The sequence below is a fragment of the Danio rerio genome, chromosome 15 (genome assembly GCF_049306965.1).
Source record: "Danio rerio strain Tuebingen ecotype United States chromosome 15, GRCz12tu, whole genome shotgun sequence".
Lineage (NCBI taxonomy): Eukaryota > Metazoa > Chordata > Actinopteri > Cypriniformes > Danionidae > Danio > Danio rerio.
Window position 1 is genome coordinate 14,105,806 of NC_133190.1, and position 21,118 is coordinate 14,126,923.

The following is a 21,118-nucleotide window of genomic DNA, read 5'->3' on the forward strand; positions in this document are numbered from 1 at the left end:
ACTCCATCCTAGCTGTTCTGGAACATTATGTTTGCTAGCATGCAAAGAGGACTGTTTACAGGTCAAATCATACGGAAATGAAAAGCAAGCAATGCATGGAAAACTAGGACAAACACAGATGTACAAACAGCAAAATAAGGCAATACGCTCGAGTCGCAACACCGCAGAAATCTGTTCACTTCCCATTCATCTTCTTGTACTGTGAGCTTATTCGCTACATATTCTTCTGACATACAAATACATATTTAATGCACTTTCACAATGTAATTCATCCAAGCTTGAAATGGAAACAAAGCAATGGCGCACCGGATTTGTTCTTGTACTCAATGTCATAGCTGGTGATTATGCTGTTGCCGTCAAACCTCTGTGTCCACCTTAGGTTCATACTACGATCTTTGACTTCTCGAACCTCAAGCTCTGGGGGGTCAGGGGGTTCTGTGAACAAAACAAAAGGAAATAGACTTCAAACAGACAGTGGAGGATTGAGACCGAGAAAAAGGCAGAGAAGCTGAAGAGTAAGCGGTGGCTTGGGGCCGGGAGGTAAATTATTGATTTTGTGTCTCTAGATAAAGAGTATCATGTAAGATGTGAGCGTGTTGTTCATGGCTGATTGTCTTGCCTTGCACTGTCAGCTGGATGAGCCCTCGACCCTCGCCGTATGAGTTGATGGCGTGGCAGGAGAAAAAGACAGAATCCCCACGCTCTGCTGGCTTCAGCTGCAGAAAATTGTCAAAGTGTTCAAAAGATTTTCATCCTAGGCCCCACTTTATTTGTTACTGTATGATGTATAGAGGTCAATAGTAGGATGGTTGGTTCTTTGTACTTCCTGATCTATTTTGATTACAGTAATTACATTAAATCACTCATTTAAATAGTTTTTATTTAATTCTAAATGGTACAGTATACAGTTAAAGCCAAAATTATTAGCCCTCCAGTGAATTTTTTGGTTTCTTTTTCAATTATTTCCCAAATGATGTTTACCAACAAGGAATTTTTTCACAGTATTTCCTAGAATATGTTTTCCTCTGGAGAAAGTTTTATTTTGGCTAGAATAAAAGCAGTTAAAAAAAAAAAAAAAAAAAAAAAAACATTTTAGTGTCAATATTATTAGCCCCCTTAAAAATATTTATATTTGATTGTCTGCAGAACAAACTATTGTTATACAATGACTTGCATAATTACCCAAGCTTGTATAATTAGCCTAAATAAGCCTTTGAAGGTTCACGAAAACTCACGAGTACTTATTTTGAGATTTTAAGAGATTTGTGTGTGTTGAGCATCAGTTAAGACAATGTTAGCACCTGTTAGATTTAATTATGGTAAAAACAATATTTTTGAGCTTTTGTCAGCTAATTTCAACTTTCATGTTTAAAATTATTTTTGGGGAGGGATTTAAATCGAAAACGTAGCGCAAAACTGCAAGTTTTCTTATAAAGAAGTACATGCATGAGGTTGCTCAAATGTGATGAAATATAAATAAATAAACATTAGGAAACTTATTTGGAAACCTTTAGACATGTCTCTGCCACCAGAATAGATGGTACTTATTGGTTACTGAAAATCTTTGTTTATGGATGTCTGTGTGCGTGCATATGTCTCACTTTTAGTGTGGAGATAACTTCATCGCTCTTCTCATTGGGGCTGGTGGTGATGGAGTAGCGAGGGTTGCGGTCAGGGTCAATAACGGTGTCACCTCGCTCCCAGCGGATGATGATGGGGTACTCACCCCGGGCAGTGCAGTTTAACTCCTTGTTCTGTCCCTTTATGGCCATGGTGGTGTTAGGATGCGATGTGATCATAGCTGGAACTGCATGAAAATATAGTACAAGAGGTAAATACATGTGAGAGGCATGTCATTTTTTGAAGGGGTCATTCTGACAACCCGATACTTGGCTTTCTTGTGACACGGGGCAGTTATAGTTGGAGAGTATCTCCCTCCAACTCCTCAATCACTTTTTCACAGTCTCTCGCTCATCCCCCCTGAGTTACTCAAACACACACACACACATACAAAATATCGATCTGAGGAGGGTTCCGCTGTTTTGTTTTCATCACTTATTCATTCCAACGAGTGAAACGGATAGAATTGGGGGAGGCAGAACAGAGGAACGATTCAATCAATAACACCAACACTGAATCAGAGAGAGAGAGAGAGAGAGAGAGAGAGAGAGTGTGTGTGAGTGTGTCTGTGTGAGAGAGAGAATTACACTGTTTGGTATCTACCAGCATTATATGAATACTTAAAACTTAAAAACAATAATTTTGTTATCTCTTTGAATAATAACACACAAAACTAATGAATACATTCACATTAACTACCGTATTTTCCGCACTATAAAGCGCACCGGATTATAAGACGCAGTCTCAATTACGGGGTCTATTTCTGTACTTGACCCATACATAAGGCGCACCGTATTATAAGGCGCACGCTAAAATACACTGTCTGCAAAAAAAGGTAATGGAAGCAAAACAGTTAACATAGTTTAGTTGAACTTTATTGTACTATTTAACAATACACTCACATTATTATTTTTTTCAATCAGTCTTCTCCCAAAAATCCCTCAAAGTCCTCATCTTCTGTGTCTGAATTGAACAGCTGGGCAGTTTCGTCATCAAACACGCCGGGTTCTCTCTCATCATTGTCGGAGTCAGTCTCATTGCCGGGTGGCTGTTCCGGCTTTTGCGAAAGCTCGGACAAAAGTTAAAGCAGACACCCTAGCCCAGGCATCCACAATCCATTCACATATGGTGGCGTAACTCGCCCGGCATGCTTACCAGTCTTAGTAAAAGTGTGTTCGCCGTCTGTCATCCATTGCTCCCACGCAGCTCGCAACTTCACTTTAAACGCCGTCTACACCAATATCCAGCGGTTGAAGTTCTTTTGTTAGTCCTCTCGGAATGACAGCAAGCTCCGAATTCATTTAAGATTAGACAGATTTTTGAACTCCGTGCACACATAAAGCGCACCGGATTATTAGGCGCATGGCCGTTTTATAACAAAATTTAAGGCTTTTAGGTGCGCCTTATAGTGCGGAAAATACGGTAAATGTATTTTTGCATTTTTTAAAGGATTGTCAATCCTTTATTATTCAATCCTAATCACTATTATTATTATTATTATTATTATTAACAAAAACAATAATTATTGATAATAATATTTATATTTAATAATAGCGACACATTTTAACACATTAATAATAATAATAATAATAATAATAATAATATAATAGTAATAATAATATTATTAACAATTGCTATTATTGTTAAAAATATTATTATTATTATTATTATTATTATTATCATTACTATTATTTTTGTTATTATTATTATTATTATTATAATTATTAGTTGTAGTATTAATAATAATAATATTATTATAATAAAATTATAATAATATAATAAAATTAAAATTATATTTATATATATATATATATATATATATATATATATATATATATATATATATATATATATATATATATATATATATTAGTTGTAATAATAATAATAATAATGAATTATTAATATATTATTAATACTACTACTACTACCTGTACTACTACTACTAATAATAATAATAATGTAATATGTGAATAGACAGCCTAGACTTTAATAATAACAACAACTCTAATTAAAATTGTTACATTTTTGCATTTGTAAAGTACAGTTCTAAGCATTCATATTGGAAGTATTTAGTTCAATTTAAATTAAATTTCAATAAATCTATTATTTGGATATCATTCTAATAGCAAAAATGCTTGTGGTACATTAATTGGCATTCATTTGTTTACAGCTATTAAAACCTCTCTGTGCTCTTTATATAAATGATATGCTCTTATTTATTTAATATGAATGTGAAATACGAGCCGCACACATCTTGGTAAGATTATAAGATTCACTTGGGTACGTTCTGGCTGAGAGTTAATGAATACACCGGTGGATAAGGTTTGTTTAAATGTGGTCTGGACTGTAACTCAAGCCTAGGGCAGTGTTGCGTGGACAGGAGTTTTCTGCACTCTACATTATGTGAGAGATCAATAGTATGGATGTGGACAAACAGATCGTGTGTCCAATCGAACCATCAGTCATGAGATGGCCTTACGGATTCCGTTCTAATGTTCTATTAATCTAAATGAGCTGGCCACATTTCTGAATCTGGTATTTTTACAGTTGTTCTACTGTAAGACATCCGCACAAACGCACGCACACACACACACACACACACACGCGCACACACACACACACACACACACACACGCACGCACGCACGCACGCACGCACGCACCTACGCACACACACACACACACACACTCACACACCACAGAGTAACTCCTGGCAATTCTATCTACTATATAAAAAAGTCAAAGCGTTTTTATTTCTTGCCTCTGTGTGACTGATATATCATAAGCTGGGTCATTAGTTTGAGTGACATAGTGTGACAGGTGCAGATGTACGTGTGTGTGTGCGCGTGCGCGTGTGTATATATATGTGTGTGTGTGTGTGTGTGTGTGTGTGTGTGTGTGTGTGTTTAGAGGTGGTGTGTTGTGTGTCCACTCAAGCATCTCGAACCTTTCCCGCAGGCATCACTCGTGAGACGTGAAAGCCCATCTGAGGGACAGTCTTAAACAAAGACCTCAAACACACGATAAAGCAATATGTATCCTTTAAGAATAAGACAGTCTCTAAATTTTAATTCAAGATGGTGGATGGAATGAATAAAATTATTAAAAAAATACATATATATTACTCAGTAGTGAAAAATACAGCTAATTTAAAGCTAAAAAATGGTTAAGTTATTACCAAGACCTTGAAAATATGAAAAGCTTATTCACACTAAGTATTTATGCATAAAAATGTTTTGTTATCATGCATTGAAGAATTTACAATAAAAATATGAAAATTAATAAAAACAAAGTTATGTCTTTTGCATATTAACTCTTTTTATGACCTTGGAGTTGCAGGGTTTTAAAGCATTACTATAGAGATTAGCATAGAAAGTGACACAGTTTCTGTAATAAAAATCAGAGTGCTGTAAGCTTAACCAGAATTGATATTTTGCTTACGATTATTAACAATGACTCGATAGTTTTTATTGCACAATAGATTTTGGTTTGATTTTGGGATAGGATATCAGCCAGTAAATACCTATTTTATCTTAAACGATTCTTAAAAAAATCCTTATCCTGTCAGTAAGTTGTTGTTATATCAGTTTAACTACTTTAGGTATGTGTTGTTGTTGGTGATGGGGGTTTTGATTGGTGGCATTTACATGATTTGACATGTCACTCTCAGCAGACTGCTAGAGAAAAGAAGATGACGAAAGTGTGGGAATTTTTTTAATGTTTACATTTTTACTTTTTACCATAAAATTAAAGTAGGCTACAACAATTGCCATTTTGTTCACTGTGATCAACCAGCCTTTTGTTTTTGCACTTAGGCAAAATTCTTTTTTTTTTATTTATCAACCTGTTAATTATATTTATCAACCTGGTTATCGGTTTCCAAATATAAAGTTATATAGTTATGAAGTTATCAGCATCAGCCAAAATGTTTTAATTAGTGCATTGCTGGGTTAATTTATATATTTACAATGCTATGATCAGTTTGTTTCCTAATATACTTAAAGGTGCACATCATTTTTCTCTATTATTTCTTTTACATTGGTGAAAATCACCAACTAAGGCAACTGAAAATGTGAGTGGCCACAGTAGAATATACTTGAGTTGGAAATGTTGCTTGTTTTATATTGACATTATTGTTTGTGTGACCATTAGCATCTTTCCATGAAGAGTGTTGCACAATCATAAATTGGGTTTCCCTGATGGCTAAGATGCATCATTAAGTGGGGTTCATTCTACACATTATCAACATGCTTTTGGCATGATCTGTTTGATGGAGGTGTGTCGGTGATCTGTAAATGTAAGTGTACATAAGAATTGATTTATTTTGAATAGCATGTCACAGGGGACCACAATTGATGCATCATAGGGTTTTTGTCCCAATTGGAGCACTGGATCTCCTCATTATACAGCTTTCAAGCATGGTTAAACAAATCATATAAAACAGTACTTGTGCTGCTAGATGGATTTATACAGTGGAGAACAGGTTTGTGAAGCTGTGGCATCAGTACACCTGTCTTAAAAGCCCTGGTATACTTCAAAGTTCTTTTTTTTTGTTCTTTGTTTGTGGGCAAAAATAATTTTAAAAAGGCTGAGTGACAGTATGCTGTTTTCGAACACTCTTAACAAACCTACACCGCAGTAGGCAGTGTTGTAAATGTTCCCTAAAATACAACAATGATGGCTGAGAAGAACCATTTAATAAACATCTGGCAAGACTGGCAGACAAGCTTCATCACGAGAAGCGTCAATGTGGCACACCACGTCTTTAAATTGTTTTCTATTTGTCATGGACAGACAGCGGATAGCACTGCCAATGCACTCAAAGAAAGATGTGCCGAAACAAAGCAGGCTTGATCATACAGGTGCAGATACATCTGTACCAGCTTCGCATATCTCCAGTGTATTTATATGGCTAGTGTTGTTGTTTGTATGTTGGTCTTTTGTCTGACTCATGTGGGTTGAAAAAGTATTTGGAAAAACACACCCACCGATTGCATAATCGCCTCAGACCAATGATAGCTCAAAGGTGTTTAAAAGCTAAAATGAACTCTCCCACAAGGTTACTTCGGTGAGCTGTTTTGAATTCCATAAACTTAAAATGAACTTTGTTTTGGGTGAATGTTTGAAATGGAATAATTTCAATTTATATTACAATTTCGTTTGAGATGTACCTTCTTGTTAGGGGCTTTGTGAAGACAAGATAGCTTGCACAAAGTGTGTTGTGTTTGTAGCCATTGCTTCATTGATTATACTCTTATTTTTGAAAGAAGGGTGCCAGTTCTGCCTTGTCATTAACTTTAAGCACATAGTTAAAGATGGCAAGCAATAATTCATTGGGATGCAACATGTATGAAATTTCCTGTCTTTGACACACAGATGTAGACACAGTCACATTATCTGATACCATGACAAACTTAATCATTGTGTCATCATAATTGTTGTGAACTTTGCATTAAGAAATAGTAGATAGTGTGTAAAGATAGACATGAGAGGTCATACTTACTTTTAACAGTAAGCATCATGCTTTTGCTGATGTCTGATCCCACTCCATTGCTGGCCTGACACAAGTAGTATCCCCGATCTTCTTCTAGAACATGGCGGATCAGCAGAGAACCATTGGATAGGATTTGAATGCGACCTGTCAGTGGAACCGGATGGTACTGCTGGGGGTTTCCTATACCTTTAAAAACAAATTGAATTTCATCACTGGCGCATAAAAATGTTTAAATTCATGTTTCAGCCATGCAGTAGCAAATTGTTACCTTTGGCATGTTTCCAAACAACTTTGGGTGGAGGGTACCCTTCAACAGAGCAGTTTAGAACCTCTGACTTGCCATAGATCCCATCCTGGTTATTAGGCTGAACCCGAAAACGAGGGGGAACTACAATGAAGAACATAATATTTTTGTAATTTTGTGTTTAGCCTAATTAGACATATTTTGGTTGATATGGATATTCGTCAAACAAGCTGTAACCCTGAAACAAGTAGTCCTGGTCTAGAAAAGTATTTCTAAAATCACAGTAAAGCTTTTTATTTTACTAGCCTGATCTATAAACCTCCTCTCATTGCTCACCTGTTACTATTAGTTGTCGCTCTGAACTGACAGTTGCTGCGTCATTGCTGGCAATACAGGTGTAGTTTCCATTGTGCTTGAGTGAAACTTTAGAGATCTGAAGGGAACTCATGAACTCCTTGGTTTCGATGGTGACTCCTGCTGTTCCCGACACAATCTCCTGACCGTCCTTTCTCCAGGTGATCCGGATTGGCATGTCTCCGGAGGACACCACACAGGCTATGTACATCAGCTTACCAATGGAGGTGGGAGGAAAGTCAAAGGGCTGGATAAGGGGAGGAACTGATGAAGGAAGAGAGGGACAGATCTTCAGAATCACAAATCTAATCCTCCATGGTCTGCAGTGTAATCCTGACCCCTATCACCCTCCAAAAAATGCACAGGCACAAACACGCTAACACACATCCCACCCCTCCAGCCCATAATAGCTGCTCTAATTAGAGCCCAATTGGCATGGGGAATAATGGCATTGCCATGGAAACAGAGGTGGGGGGCTCCATCGGAGACATCTGGGGGATTTAATCTGGGGCTCGTTAAAATTCAGCTAATTAAATCAGAGACATGACAAGACAAGCAGCACACTATACTGACTTCACACTGGAGTCAGTGTTCTGTTGTACTAGTACACATACACATTCACGCAAATGAACACAGTAGACCTCACTGTCTTTGTACCAGGAGCTGTAGCCTCTTATATGGACACACATGGTGAAGTGAAGATTCAAAATCCAACCTTCTTTTCATTTACATTTAACATACTGAAAAATACCCCCCGCCTCATCCACCTCCATACACATGCTAAGTACACTGGATAATTGATGAATGGTTGTAATGCTGCGGAAGGCCTGTAATCCTGTTAATCAAAGACTATTAGGCGTGTGCTTTCTCTCAGGGTCTTTGTGCCAGCTGAGGGGAAAGACCATCCTCAACCCTCACCGCCCACCTAAAGCTTAAATATACACTCATTCGAACACCACACACTCAATTTAACAAAACACACAAATTCTGCCAACATGAACCAATATAATTCATGAAAGAAATTGAAAAAGATATTGAATCTAGTGGGCATCTGTTCATTAAGTAAGAACATTTTCAAGAAATGGCAAGTCTCAAACGAAAGGTTTTTCGAAAACTCTTCATAAAATCAAGATACCCTGCTGCTTGGCTCAAATCCAAAAATACTCTTAGGATGGCCTTTTCACACCACGTCCAGTGTTAATAAGTGACATTTAAGAATACAGTATTTGCATATTTCACACTAAAAAAATTCACATTTTTACTTTCTGAGAAAAAAAAATAAAATTCTGTGATTTTTATTAAGCCTTTTAAAAAATCAGTACATGGCAATGTCCACATAAGTCACCTTCTTGTTGCATATCCATGAAATCATACAAGTTTGTATCCAGTTTGTCTCAAAACATGCACACACACATTATTTACAAAAGTTTTTGGACATCTGTCTTTACATGCACATGAACAATATTTTCTGACATTTTGCAGTTACTTTATAACTCATCCAGAAATGCTTTCCACAAGGTTTAGGAGTGTGTTTATGGGAATCGTTTGACCATTCTACTAGAAGAGTATTTGAAAGGTCAGGCACTGATTTTGGATGAGATTCAAAATGTTCTAATTCATCCCAAAAGTGTTCTATTGATATGACTCAGGGCTCTTGCAGGTGAGTCAAGTTCCTACCCACCAATCTCCTCCATGTCATTATGGACTTTGCTTTGTGCACCTGAGCACATTTATATTGAAATCCCCAAACATTCTCACAAAGTTTGGATCATTACATTTTCCAAAATGTATTGGTATTCTAAGGTATTGAGAGTTAACTTTATTGGAACTAAGCTCATCTAACTCTACCCTGGAAATACAAACCCACACCATAATCTTCCTCTACCAACCTTTGCACTTGGTAAACTGCAGTCAGACAAGAATCATTTTCCTGTAAACCCTTAAACTCAGACTCATCAGGAGAACACATCTCTATTAATATAGAATCCAGTGGTTGTGTGCTTTACAACAGTACTCACCAACCCTTGGGCCGTGCACTGGTACTTATTCGTGGATTAATTGGTACTGGACCACACAAAAAACATGAATTATTTCTATTTTATTTATTAACTGAGTCTGAAAGATCTTTTAAGTCTAAAAAGTCTTTTGTTTTGAAAAAATATATAATATTCTCTCGGTTACATCTTGGTCACTTGAGCTCCACAAGCTAGCAAAAACAGACATCTTTAGAAAGTTTCTTTGCAAAGGTGAAAATGCCCAGTGAAGGACCCACAAACTGCCAAGGAATGGATCCGAAACCGATGTGTCAACTAATCAAGTGAATCCAGCATGTCTGTGCAAGTAGACAATGAACTTATGGAGATCGCAATTGACGGCGGCTTTAGAAGCAGTTCACATATTGTGTTTTTTGTTATTGCACATGTGCAAGAAGTTTGTTTTTACAATGGGAAATTTCATATTAGGAGCAAGCTTCCCGACGCACCAAGTTGAAAACATCTTTCAGAATGCTGCGAGCACACTGCGAGTGCGAAAAACCATGAAGCTCTCTACCTGCTGTTCCTGAACTTTTCTGAAGACTACACAAAGTTTAGATGTCTGTAGCTATTAACTCTGTGCCCCTCAGTAAGTGCTGATACTGATCTGTGATGATCCTATTAGCGTTGTTTCCAATTGCTTTTTTTTTCTTCTGTTTTTTTTAAATACAATTAACAATATACCTGAATATTTAGTTGTAAAACTATTTTATGCTTGGACAGATGGCAATTTATCCAAGTACCATGCTTGAATTTCCTTCTCCTGAGAGCACCCCATTTACTTACAAATGATTGTAAAACCCATGTGCATGTCTTGATGATTAATTTTATATACATGTGACAATGTAAGTGATTGGGACAGGGTGTCCAAAAACTTTTGCCAATATAATGTCATGCTTTCCCACATGTGTCATACTCAACTATTTGTGTGTTTTTGTTTGGTTAATAATTATGCACATATGCAACAGCTTTACAATCTTCAATTTTCCCAAAAAAACAGGCCCCAAATCAAATTTACTGTGCCTTTTTCGGTTTTTGAATTTATATTGAAAGCATGTGACTTTTGCAAGGACTTAAACATTCCTTAAATGATAAGCAGTAAGCACCAACCTTTAACTGTGACATAGACAGTCTGGCTGATGGAGAGCTGGGGTTGGATGAGCACACTGCACAGATACGCCCCTTCATCCATGCCCTTCTGCACATCGCTCAACTTCAGTGTGCCATTCTCATATACAACCTGGCGATGGTTGTCTGGCAACAGCATCCCATCTTTATACCACTTGATGGAGTAATAGGGGTACCCAATCACACGACAATTAATGAATGTGTTACGTCCAGCCACAGCTGTAATGTTCCGCATTGCCCGGATACTGGGAGGACCTGCAAGAGAGAGAAGAGAGAGAGAAAGAAAGAAAGAAAGAAAGAAAGAGAAAGAGGGAGAGAGAGAGAAAGAGGAAGAGAAAAAAGAGGGAGAATGTGGAAGGTAGACAAGGGTAAAAGAGAAGGATTTGAGAAAGAGAGGGAGATGGGAGACCAGGTTTTGCATGGGTATTTTGGGTAAAGAAAGAGAAATATGGGAAGAAGAAAGGAGAATAGTGAGTGGTGGAGGGGGAGGAGGGGGTTAGAATGCCCTTGGTCTTCACAGCAGAGATTGTGGTGTAATAGTTGTGTGCATTTAAATGATCAATGTGTCTTGTACCATATCATTCATCGTAGCTTGGCACAATCCATGCCATTTTTCAAAATTAAGCAACTAAATTAGAAGTGTTTCTGTGTAGTTATTTTAATAAGTTAATACATTTAAGAATGATAATTCTATGTGTGGCATAATCTTAACAATAAAATAGTCAACTAATGTGTTTGTGTAGGCAGAGTAAAATACATCACATTTCATAGCAATGTCCCAAAAACACACATTTAAAGGACTGAGGACTGTGAGAGCAGAGGCCTTAGAATGTGTTTAGCAAACTGCACCATGTTAAGCTAAACCATAGCATTATCTGCATTCACACTGAGAGTGATTCAATCATTGATATTTACCCTATTGAGACAGCATAATTGAGACTAATTTGGTTAGCTTAGTTGTAATATTCATTTACTTTGATTGTTTGGGGAATTTTTATATCTTGTAAGACCTGCTCGGTCAGCTTAAAATCAAAGCTTTTGGCCTGTTGCACAAAGCTGTTTTAACCATCTAAGTTCAGGTTTAGTTTGAGCAAACTCTCGGTTTATGGGTTCAAGAAGGTAGGTAGGTTTTAATTGTTTTTGTTGCGTGGTAACTTTAGTGCCAACCTGCTCTGGTTTTATTCTGGGATAGAGGGCTAACCCAACTGAACCAATAAGCTGTAAAAAAAGTGATATGATGGAATAAGCCACTTCCTGTCCCTAAGTCTTTTTTACTCAAATTACACTGTAAAGCCTTAACCGTTTGAGTCATAATTGTCTTTTGTTGATGATTTATTCATATTATATGTGTAGTGCAATTTCCTGTTTTGCTACATGTGTCATACATTTAGCTGCATGTAGTCCAGAGTTGGAGTTAAAGAGCCACAAAAAAACAAAACAAATTTGAACTGCCAGATCGGTTGAATGTGTACGCGCCTTTCCCTTCAGACACTAGTAGAGTATGAGGATTCATAGGATTGATTATGACGCGAAAATTACTATCACTGAGAGATGGCCGGACATACAGCTGTGGGAAATAAAGAGTTAAAGTACATTTTCACAACAACACCACAGTATAGCCACGTGCTGTGTTTGGTCCTGTCATTTGATGGTCCTGTCAATGATGATTGATACAATAACCTAACCTGTAGCACGGGATTCTCCGCCCGTTTGTTAATAAAGGAAGAATCAGCAAACACTACTAATGTGTGGGACTTTCTAAGGTACTGTTACACAATTTGTATGGATCAGTTTCTTCTTCCTGTGATTAATATGGTTGCCTCGTTTTCTGTAGTTTGCAAAATATGTATTGAATAGTGTGTTGTAACATGTAATTGTTCCGCTCAGCTTGTAATCACGTATCTATTATAGATCAGTGCTTGTATCTCTCAGGTTAAATCTGTATGACCTATTTCACGTTTCGTGCCCCAAAACCATTTCCTTTACCGATTTAAATGTGTTTTGTGCTCGTGATGTCCTGCTGTTTGTTGCCACCATCAGCTGTTCCTTAAACGTGTGGCATGGTCAGTTTTCAAAATAGTTCAGATTTTATCACTGTGTGGATTAATACTGAATGTGTGTTGTTGTAATTACTTGGAGTTGTGGTTAAGAATAGAGGAATATGCTGATGTTTAACTACATTGCGCTGAATGCAGTCGACCAATCACAATAGACTGGGCCATTGGACCATTCATAGCAGATTAACCTCATGCAAAGAAGGGGTTTGGAAACAAATGAATGGCTGAACAAATCATATAGAAATCGTTGGGATTATTAGCTAAAAATAAATGCATAAGACAATGAACGTGTTTTTTGCCCTTGCACGGATATCAGCCTGTTGTTGGAGAACCCCAAAACCAAAATAGGACCTTTTGTAAGGCACAATAGGGGCTCTTTAACAGAAAAGGTTTATATTAACCTTGTTGAAACCACTGAAACTGATCTTAACCAGGTGGCATTTGTTTGGTTTTGTCAAATGTTTGTTCAACTCATTTTGTGCAACAGGCCTTAGACCAGCATTTCAGCTTGGCCAGCTTCAAGCAAAACCTGTTTGAATAACGTATACACAAATGTTGTCTCACATTTTGATCTCTAGTCACATTAAATTATCATTAGTGAAACAAGGTGCTACAAATCGCTGTCACTGTGAATGCCCTTTAATGCAATTAGCAAATGCTTGCAACTTCTGGTTCATGCTACTAGCAAGACAAGTCAATCTGAAACATGAAATGTTTAGAAAATATTATATGTTTTTGGTTTCATTCTTTTTGAGAATAGAGGATACAGACTTTCCACAGGACTCTGCTCTTAGATCACACACGAGGATGGAGGGGTGTATGAACACATGGATGGTTGGACAATGAAGATTTGCATGGCCGATAACTGAACATTCAAAATGTAAAACAACAGAGACAAGGTGGATTGTGCAAAAATGAGGAATGAGAAGACGTACAGTAGAAGGACATTTTGCTTGCCTCAAAATGGAAGGTGGAACAGTTTATAAATCGTCGATGGGGCATATGGAGATTTTATGCACACAAATATTCTCATCCTCTCTAACAGCCCACTCCTCATCCTCATATCTCTCTCTTTCTCTGTTGCTCTCTCCCTTTCTCTCAGCTCAGCGTGTGTTGTGCTTTGAAGTCACCGCTCTGACAAGTCAACCCTGATGTATTATTCAAGAAGACTGTCGCACAGTATCCCTCTTCTCTCTTCTTCACAGTTATTCTCTGGCTGTCTTTCTATTTCTCTATTTTTCTTTTGTTCTCAAACATAATATATGAATGTATGAACTTAGATAAGGATCCAGACAGGAACTGAGCACTGCTATTGTGCTGCTCATAGGAAGAATGGGCCTGATTGCTCACTGGTGTCTGTGTTTGCTAAATATTGTTTTGCAAAACTATCATCCCAAGAATAAATGTGTGTGCGTAGGATGGATAGGATGTGTGTTAAAGTCACTGCTGTCAGTTTTCATGAGCATAATGCGGTCAGAGTGTGTAAGTCAGGCAGTGTTTTAAGACTAGATGAATGTGTCTATGAGCATTGGTATCATTCAGTGTGTATGTGCAGAACTGTGGCTCCCTGGCACAGGGTCTCATTCTCACTGCAATGATTGTTCTGGCATGTCTCCTTAAAGCAGACAGATATGTCATAACTGAACATTTCAGAGATAGAGAGAGAGGAAGAGAGGGTAAATTCAACAGGCCTGTCAACACGACTCAGTCTCACTCCTAGTCAGAGCCTTAGACGTTACACCCATGGACTTCACTGACCATCTCAAGCATTTTATGCGCAAAACTGTCCCAATCTGGCAAATCGAGTCTGATCCAATGGCTTAAAGCAACATCCGGCAATAGTTTGATTTTCTTTATCTTTTCTTTTCCTCTAATATAATCATCATTGCTACTTGTTTCAGCTGTTTTAACTTGTATTCTTTTTTGAAGTCTGCTTTCTTAGCTGACGTTTCTCTTTTCTCTTTGGCTTGATGGTGTCTCCCTACTGCCAGCTCTTCACTCTGTCCCAGAACAGCCAGGACACCACACGTGTGCCAGCCAGCCGGCGACATCGAGACTGAGACACCGTGTATGTGTGAAAGAGAGGAACAAAGACTCAGCAGATGGAGAGACAAACAGGAGAAGAGGAAAGATAACGAGAACACAAACAGATGATCTGACAGTGGAAAGAATGGCTTTCGAGATGAGAAAACACACAGGTGACAGCGCTGAGATGAACAAACAACATAAGACACTCCACCCACACACATACATCCCTCCCACCCCACCCACGCAGACACACATTGACACTTGAGTTGATCAGAAGCAATGATATCTGGGCTTGAGATGAGGCGGTGGAGTTCAGGGGTCAAGGGACAGGGAGGTGGTGGGTTGTAACCCTAAACGTCTGAGATTGAAAAGTAGACAGGCACCTCTTACGTTTATGCGCGCTTGGTACTCGGCGCTACCGGCCGAGTTGCGTGCGGCGCAGCGGTACACGCCCCCGTCGCGGATCTGGGGGTTGGTGACGTTGACATGTGAGACAGTGGAGCCGTCGGAGAGCGTGTACTGGCTGGCCCGGTGCGCCGAGTCCCGCGCTACCGGCTCATCATCCAGTGTCCAGGTGATGGTGGGTGGAGGGGCACCTTTGGCTGCACACATGAGAGAGAAGGGCTCGCCAGGGGCTACCACACGTTCACTGAAAGACGAGACAATCCTTGGGGTGCCATCTGACAAAAGAGGGGAGAGAAATAAAGACTAGGTTAGAATTGCTAAAAATCCACAGCTGAAATTCATGTGACGTGATTCAGTGTCACTAAGGTTATCTTATCTTGAAAGCATGACCTAACCAGATTTTCTGCCAAAATTTTTTTTACCATTCTAAAATATATTCTTTTAAAATATCTGGGTAAAAAACTAAAACATTTTGTTTCCCCTTTGAACACAATATATTTTATTTATTAAATATTTAAAATATTTTGGGACTTAAACATGCGATGCTAAATAATTCAAATGAATCATTGACTTCTGCTGTTTCCATTAGTTTCTAAAACACAGATTACTTTACAATTTAAAACAACATCTTTGGATATAATTTTCTGCTGGAGATACTGTGGTACCAAAAAACGTAAAAAAAAAAAAAAAAAAATTGAATACAATTTATTTTTTTAAATTTACGTAAAGCAGAAAATGTTTGCAGTTTTAAAACCTTGACTTTTCCACCAAACCTTGGTATACCTTTAAAACGGTTATTGTCTCATGCCTACTAGGAACTATGCTCTCATTCTAGTGTAAAAATCAAGGAACACGCAATTATGCTAAGCTAAAAGTATGATCCAAACCTGGAAATTATCTGAATGGATTACAAAAATTGTAAAACTAAAGTGTTTAATTCTAGGGCATTTGTCAAATGAGCCAATTTTAAAAAAAAAATGTGTTTTGAGTTTAATTTTAATGGTTTGTGTATTTCACAGCATTAATAACAAAGAGCAAATTGTACCTGTTAATGGAAAACTGTTCTATTGTGTCCATAAAAATTTAGAACAAAGTGTGACCTGCTAAAAAAGATCATAGTAATCTAAATTTGGAACTTTGATGTCTAAACAAAACTACACTGCAGAGTTAGAATCAGAACCACAACCTTCAGTTCTATTCAAGTATCTACTAATTCCACTTACCCTCAAGCAGTATGATTGAGAAATCTTGTGCTGTTTGACCCTTGCGGGTGGCAAAACACTGATATGCCCCTGAGTGTCTTTTCTGGGCTGCCGTGATGAAGAGTGTCTCATTGTGGGCTCCCTGGATGGAGAAATGCTGGTCAGGCACAATGGGTTCTGTGTTGCGGAACCAGGAGACGGTAAAGTGAGGTGAGCCCTGAACGGCACAGGATAAAATCACTGTGCTGCTAATGCCGGTTTTTAGGTTCTTGGGAGATAATGTGACCCTCAGAGGCTCTGTGGAAAAAGACAAAAAAAGATGTTTGAGTCTCAGAGTGAAGTCTTGAGACACATTTACAATTTTTGTTTAATAATTAGGATCATGTTTTTTTTCATAGATAGATAGATAAATAGATAGATAGATAGATAGATAGATAGATAGATAGATAGATAGATAGATAGATAGATAGATAGATAGATAGATAGATAGATAGATAGATAGATAGATAGATAGAAAAAGAAAATGTCAGTGAACAATAAGGCAGCTGGTGTTATGTGCTGGAGGCCTGTGTGTGTGTTTGTGATGGTGTGTGTGTGTGTGTGTGTGTGTCTGGGCATGTGTGCTCGTGTGTGCCCTCCTCCCCTCCTGTCCTGTCAAAATCTGTGTGAGCACACCGGTGTGATGTGCCCACTGGCTAAAAGTCCAAATGTCCACCCCGCCGCCCCTCCCTCTATTTCCCTCTTCATTTCACATTAAGACTCCAGCCAATACCATCCACTGTCTAAGATCCCTTCTTATGCCTGCACAAACACACATAGATTTTTTTGTGGAGCAGGAGTCAAGAGTATAGAGGCCAGAATGGTCTCTCTGTCCTCTCACATTACTTTCTTTTTTAGTCAGCAAGAAGGTGGCAGAGGCCTACCAGTGTGCCAACATCTCTTAAACACAAATGGGCTACCTTTTTACTCCCTGTTATACTATATTCAATATCTCTTTATTTCTGTAATACAGTAGCACATGTAATCTAGAACATTAGATTGGTCTGAGCCTGGTGTCAGTTCTCATCCTAACCTGAATTCTTTCCTTTGGATTTGAGGACTTTTTACGATATAGACAATTCAACACTCTGTAAACTGAAGTGAACCCCAAAAGTGACTCAGAGACAGATCTGGGTTTTAATGTCTCCTCCTCCAAATGGTTGGTACTCTTAGTCAAAACCTTGGGACATATATCTCCATCCCTTAAACTTAAAATCACACAGCACCTCATATTGACAGCAAAGAACAGATTTAATTTATCTATTTTTTTTTACTTTTACTAAAAAAGAAAAAAATGTTATATCACATGGTCTTAGGTACTCAGACCTTTTGCTGTGACACACATTTAACTCAGATACTGTTTTTTTTTTCTTATGATCATCCTTTAGATGGTTCTACACCTTCATTTGAGTTCAGCTGTTTGATTATAATGATTGGACTTGATTAGGAAAGCCACAGACCTGTCCATATAAGACCTTACAGCTCGTTGTGCATATCAGAGCAAATGAGAATCATGAGGTCAAAGGAACTGCCTGAAGGGCTCAGAGAATTGTGGCAAAAAACTAAAAAATTTGCTGCACTTAAGATTCCTAAGACCACTGTGGCCTCCATAATTCTTAATTGGAAGACGTTTGGGACTACCAAAACCCTTTCTAGAGCTTGCGGTCTGGCCAAACGGAGCTATCGGGGATAAGAGCCTTGGTGACAGAGGTAAAGCAGAACCCAAAGATCCCTGTGGCTAAGCTCCATGTATGTAGTCAGGAGATGGGAGAAAGTTGTAAAAAGTCAACCATCACTGCAGCCCTTTACCAGTTAGAGCTTTATGGCAGAGTGGCCAGACAGAAGCCTCTCCTTAGTGCAAGACACAGTCTGTCTGTGATTCTCTGGTCTGATGAGACCAAGATGGAACTTTTTGGCCTTAATTCTAAGTAGTTTGTGTGGTGAAAACCGGGCACTGCTCATCACCAGTCCAATACATTCCTAACAGTGCTGGCAGCATCATGCTGTGGCTATGTTTTTCAGCTGCAGGGACAGGACAACTGGTTGCAATCGAGGGAAAGGTGAATGCGACCAAGGGATATCCTGGAAGAAAACCTTTTCCAAAATGTTCAGGACCTAAGACTGGGCTAAGGGTTTACCTTCCAACAAGACAATGACCCTAAGCACACGAAGTAGTGGCTTTGCAACAAATCTGTGAATGTTCTTGAATGGTCCTGCCAGAGCTCTGACATAAACACAATTGAGCATCTCTTGAGAGACCTAAAATGGCTTTCCAACAACGTTTGCTATCCAACCTGACATAACCATGCTATATTTTCTTTTTTAATAAATCTGCAAAAATGTCAACAATTCTGTGTTTTTCTGTCTGTATGAGGTGCTGTGTGTACATTGAGGAAAAAAAATTACTTAAATTGTTTTAGTAAACGGCTGCGGTATAACAAAAAGTGAAACATTTAACAGGCTCTGAATACTTTTTGTACCCAGTGTAGGTTCTTTGGAAGCAAGTTCAGAACAATATTTTTTAAGTTTATATCCAGGAACAACATCAACAACACAGGTCACAATTTTATTTATTTTTTAATCTGCTTTGAAAAATAAGAGGTAGCGATGACTAGTTGGCTTTGTCCTGGGTCTTTTGTTTATTTAGAACATTCAGGACAAACAACCAGCTGGTTAGTAGGGGCTCATCATATCCTTTCTTCTGGTTCACAAAAAAGGTGTTGAAGTCTCAACGAAAGTTCTATATGATTTGTAGGAATATTTTGTGTAGGATAAAAAAAAAAACATTAATCCAAGAAAAAGCACAAATTCTATGATCCCCAATCTTGGTCCTGAATGCCGAATGTCTTGTGGAGTTAAGCTCTTAGTTTGTTCAGTACACCTGCCCTCAGGGAATGAGTGTGGTGACCTCTGCCCTACTTAATTATTTGGGGAGCAAGAAATTGCTCCTTGATATCTTGTCTTACAAGGACACCCCAATCAAGAACACATAATGCTATCCCTGTTCTTAGGCTTGTAATAATGGGACTGAAATGCCAACCAAATCCTTGTGCTATACCCAGCCCTTAAATCTAAGTTTATATGAATTTTCTTTCAGAATCAACAAGAATGTCAATACAAGAACATTTCCCACTTAATTATTTGGCTCAAAACTCAAACTTGTCCTTTCTCATACGACAGTGTAATAGTGACATCTTTTGCCATATACTTCTGTCCTCCCACCAGTCCTTGTTCTTGTCCCAACCTCCTTTCTCTTTTGTGCACTTTATTTTATTTTTTTCTTTTCTCACCAATGACATTAAGGTGTCCTGTGACCTCTTTGGAGCCAAAGCTATTGGTGACTTCACAGATGTAGTTTCCAGAGTCCTCTAGGCGGAGGTCACTGATTGTTAGGCCAGTCAGTCGCCGTGTCCAGCGGGAATCTGCAGGAAGTGGCCTCCCATCTTTTAGCCAACGGATGGTGGGATTGGGGTAACCGGATGCAATGCAGGGCAACTCTATGCTGCGTCCCACTTGTACCTCTCCTGACTGGAAACTATCCATCACAGAAGGCGTGGACTCAGTGGGATCTAAGGACATAGAGAACACACTTAGAAAACGACTAAACAATTATAGCCAGCCATAACAAGTCTGGTCATTTACAAACATAATTCTTAACCCTTGTTTGGTGTTGGGGATGTTTTTATCCACTCTGTTGTGATTTTTGGGTCTATTTTTGTACCCCTACCCCTTCCTCTTGGCCCTTGAAATGTGTATAAGGGAAGGGCTTTAAAATTTACCACTAAGAAATAGGACAGGACTACAACACCTGCACACGTCATCATATGTCATCGCGATCTCATGGTTCGTTTGAGATCAGACAATCACGACTGCTGAAGTTATTCCAGTTGCATTATTTTTTGATATTTAGGCAACAATATAATGTTGTCATAATATAATATGAAAATAAGATCAAAACTGTACTGTGCAATACTGTGACCGCATTCATGAATATAAACACATAAAAACAGCATTAATATTATACCAGACACCGTAAAAACGTCATTCCCAACCACTAGACTTTTCTGACAGGGTATTCAGGTATCATCGAGTGACAGAATGTTGTGGGACTGCTATACAAGAGTTTTTATTATGGATTATAGATAGCGAAATGTAGTGGTTTTTATTTTAGATTTTTTTTTTTTTAAACCATGACAGTAAAACATGAATGCGGTTTTGAATGTTTTGAAACGTATGCTTGTTTGTTGTAAAAATTCTTAATAATAACGTAAAATACCAATTTCTGCATCTCCTGACTTCCTTGTACAGTCATGCTGTCATTGTAGATGGTGTATTCTGGGAAATTTTCTTACCCCTTGGGGTAGGCCTGAAAAATCTCCATTTAATCTAGTCCATCCCCTCATGCTGTGTTCACACCAGACTCGGAGTAAGTGATTTACATGTTAGGTCAATGCAAAGGCGTGAATAGACATCCTGCGGCTCGATGCATGCGAATGAGGCGGCGTGAATGAC

At 38.3% G+C, this 21,118-nt stretch overlaps 1 protein-coding gene and 1 long non-coding RNA gene across 14 annotated transcripts in view; one reads left to right on the forward strand and one right to left on the reverse strand.

Annotated features, from left to right (window-relative positions):
* Positions 1-21,118, forward strand: part of LOC141377785 (uncharacterized) — a 102,562-nt gene that overhangs the window by 41,800 nt on the left and 39,644 nt on the right. For 2 of the 4 annotated variants that reach the window (XR_012390658.1, XR_012390657.1), the window contains exon 4: positions 14,924-15,130. The exons of 1 other annotated variant lie outside the window; for it this stretch is intronic. This is a non-coding gene — a long non-coding RNA (uncharacterized lncRNA). Of the gene's footprint in view, positions 1-14,923; positions 16,418-21,118 lie in introns of those variants that run through there. One more of the 4 variants, XR_012390656.1, reaches the window with a different exon arrangement.
* dscaml1 (Down syndrome cell adhesion molecule like 1) overlaps positions 1-21,118 on the reverse strand; it is a 162,023-nt gene that overhangs the window by 33,701 nt on the left and 107,204 nt on the right. For 4 of the 10 annotated variants that reach the window (XM_073923417.1, XM_073923416.1, XM_073923415.1 and 1 more), the window contains exons 5-14: positions 19,897-20,175; positions 16,589-16,864; positions 15,351-15,640; positions 10,858-11,130; positions 7,697-7,978; positions 7,385-7,504; positions 7,126-7,302; positions 1,602-1,807; positions 620-716; positions 307-435 (exon numbers count right to left, since the gene is read on the reverse strand). In XM_073923417.1, coding sequence (XP_073779518.1) covers positions 307-435; positions 620-716; positions 1,602-1,807; positions 7,126-7,302; positions 7,385-7,504; positions 7,697-7,978; positions 10,858-11,110 — 1,264 coding nt within the window. In that variant the 5' untranslated portion in view covers positions 11,111-11,130; positions 15,351-15,640; positions 16,589-16,864; positions 19,897-20,175. Of the gene's footprint in view, positions 1-306; positions 436-619; positions 717-1,601; positions 1,808-7,125; positions 7,303-7,384; positions 7,505-7,696; positions 7,979-10,411; positions 11,131-15,343; positions 15,641-16,588; positions 16,865-19,896; positions 20,176-21,118 lie in introns of those variants that run through there. The other 6 variants (XM_009291532.5, XM_009291531.5, XM_005157495.6 and 3 more) reach the window with 3 other exon arrangements.